The sequence below is a fragment of the Lactuca virosa genome, chromosome 9 (genome assembly GCF_052849685.1).
Source record: "Lactuca virosa cultivar CGN04683 chromosome 9, Lactuca_virosa_CGN04683_v6, whole genome shotgun sequence".
Lineage (NCBI taxonomy): Eukaryota > Viridiplantae > Streptophyta > Magnoliopsida > Asterales > Asteraceae > Lactuca > Lactuca virosa.
In genome coordinates this window covers 44,711,028-44,713,438 of record NC_136434.1, presented here as the reverse complement: position 1 = coordinate 44,713,438, position 2,411 = coordinate 44,711,028, and the positions used below count along the sequence as shown (strand labels likewise).

General features: G+C 37.5%; 1 protein-coding gene across 1 annotated transcript; it reads right to left on the bottom strand.

The window, feature by feature from the left end:
* Positions 1-643: 643 nt before the first annotated feature.
* LOC145139186 (uncharacterized) lies at positions 644-1,210 on the bottom strand. Its single transcript, XM_079073102.1, has one exon. It carries the CDS (start codon positions 1,208-1,210, stop codon positions 644-646), a length of 567 nt encoding a protein of 188 aa, XP_078929228.1.
* Positions 1,211-2,411: the final 1,201 nt, after the last annotated feature.

Genomic DNA, 2,411 nt, shown 5'->3' with positions numbered 1-2,411 from the left:
TGTTTAGACGGTCTACGATTATAACATATGCAGTTCACATTCAATGTATGCATTAACACACCACAAACATTCATATATTTCATTTCATTATTCCATTCACATATCATGATATGTAATGCATGATGATAATATGTCATAGATACAATTCATATGTCATTAACATTTCACAAGATTCTTTTGAAATCATATACATATATCATTTCATAATGAAACTCAGACAATTGAATATATAATAGTTTTATGACATGTCTCTTATCGCCTAGGAGACTATGTAGTAGTCTAGTTTTAATCCACTTCCCATGCTATCCAAATTTGCATCAAAGATATTCAATACCAACATTACACATGATATTCTTAGGATGGTAGGTGTGGTGTCCCACTTGCCACGGTCCACGTAGGCGTCACATCACACTTGTCACACTTTAGCCAAAATTTATCATTTGCTAGGTGCGGGTTGCCACACTTGTCAAACTACCTTTTTTTAATATACAAAATAAATATTTCAAACATAGCATTTTTTAAAAAACTAAAAATTCAGTAAACTTAAAATAAAAACATAGAAATTCAAAAATACAACAAACACACCAAAACAATAGAATTAAATAAAAACCATAGAAACTAAAATTACCAAACCTAGATAGACCTAAAGGACATCTTCATCAGAAAATTGACATTCCAAATCGTCAACCGGTTCCGCATTAAGATCGATATAGTCGACGTTCCAAATATGTTCCGTCAAGTCCCTACGAAGAACATGTTGTGTCTCAACATCATGAACTATTTCCCTCCACGACATGTACACCGTGCTTCCAACCTCAAAAGGTCGTGTTGGTGGAACGATCTCGTTTTCGTTATACTCACATATTACATTTCCTTCGTCTTCAAGAATCATATTATGCAATATGATACAAGTGTACATCACCTCACTCATTTTCTTCTCCTCCATATAAGGCGCGAGATATTTAAGAATATGCCAACGTTTTTTCAAAGCTCCAAATACTCGTTTAACATCCTTTCTCACCTTCTCTTGAGCTCTCTTAAACTTCAACCTTTTGCAATCATTTGAACAAGACAGTGACTTCATAAAACAAGCACGTTCCGAATAGATACCATCCACAAGATAATCCCCGTTCCTATACGATGTTCCAACTACTTGAAAGGATGAGTCGGGTGCAGTCCCGTTATACATGTCGTCAAGTAATGGAGACATGTTAAGAACATTAATGACATTGAAGGGGCCAGCTGAGCCAAATAATGCATGTCATATCCACATATCCTGTGAGGCCACTGCTTCAAGTATAACTCCATGATCGTCTCGGGTGTATTTCCCTTTATCTGCATTCGAACAACAACCCCATGCCCAGTGGAGGCAATCTAGGCTTCCCAAGATTCCAGGAAAGCCGTGCACATTTGAGTGATGAGCATAAATTGTTGGATGCCACTACAAGTAGGTTTGCGCAGATATCGTGGACCATATAATCTCATGACATACTTGAAAATTTTATGAAGGCTAGTTCGTGCAGTACGTCTAGACATCCTAAGGTTCTCCTCTAGTGCATCGGGGCAAAGTGACATGCGTTAATTGACGAAGTGCAGCAGTGCATTTTTGTATTGGAGTAAAACCAACTGTACATCTAGCATCTTGGCGTTGTTGAAAAAATGGACACGATGCCGTGACGTCATTGACGATACGCAAAAAACAAGATTTATTCATATGGAACCGCGATGAAAATAATATCCTATAAACGTGGCGTCATCCACAAAGTAATCTTGCATGAGTTGTTCATTAGCCGTCTCACGAAATCTTTGTATGTATCTTCTCCTCTTCTGGCATGCATTCTCCGCATTTTCTTGTTGTGGTTGTTCGATCATCTGTTCCGCTTCTTGAATGATCTCTATGGTCGTTTCAAGCAAGACATCATACATGCTCGATGAAGATGACGAATATGACATTTTGAGAGAGTGTATATGAGTTGTAAATTGATTTTGATGAGTTAAAATGGTTAAGGGTTGTAGTATTTATAGGAGGTTAAAAAATGGGAAAAAAATTAAATGGAAGTAGTCGTTGCCAACCAACACCATTGGTCCACTCAACATAGTCAAACTCGGCATTTACTCACCGAGATACCGAGCTGAGCTCGACAAGCCGAGGTGTCGGCCCTGTGTGCGCCTAACTCGCCGAGCCCATACCGTCCAACCTTAAAGCTTCCATTAAAATTTTACATCATTTAGGTTTCATTTTCTAAATCGTTCTTTTCCATATGCCTACAATTACCATAAAAGGCTTATTATTCACATCTAGGCAACCTACTTTCAATTATTACTTTATATATTATCGAGGTGCCTTTCATGTCGTTTAGTTTCATTGTAATACATTACTAGTTACTTCGTAAAGGTCATCAAATGCCACA

Excerpts from the sequence above, each read along its gene's own strand:
- LOC145139186 (XM_079073102.1), bottom strand. The coding sequence starts at position 1,210 with ATGTCTCCATTACTTGACGACATGTATAACGGGACTGCACCCGACTCA.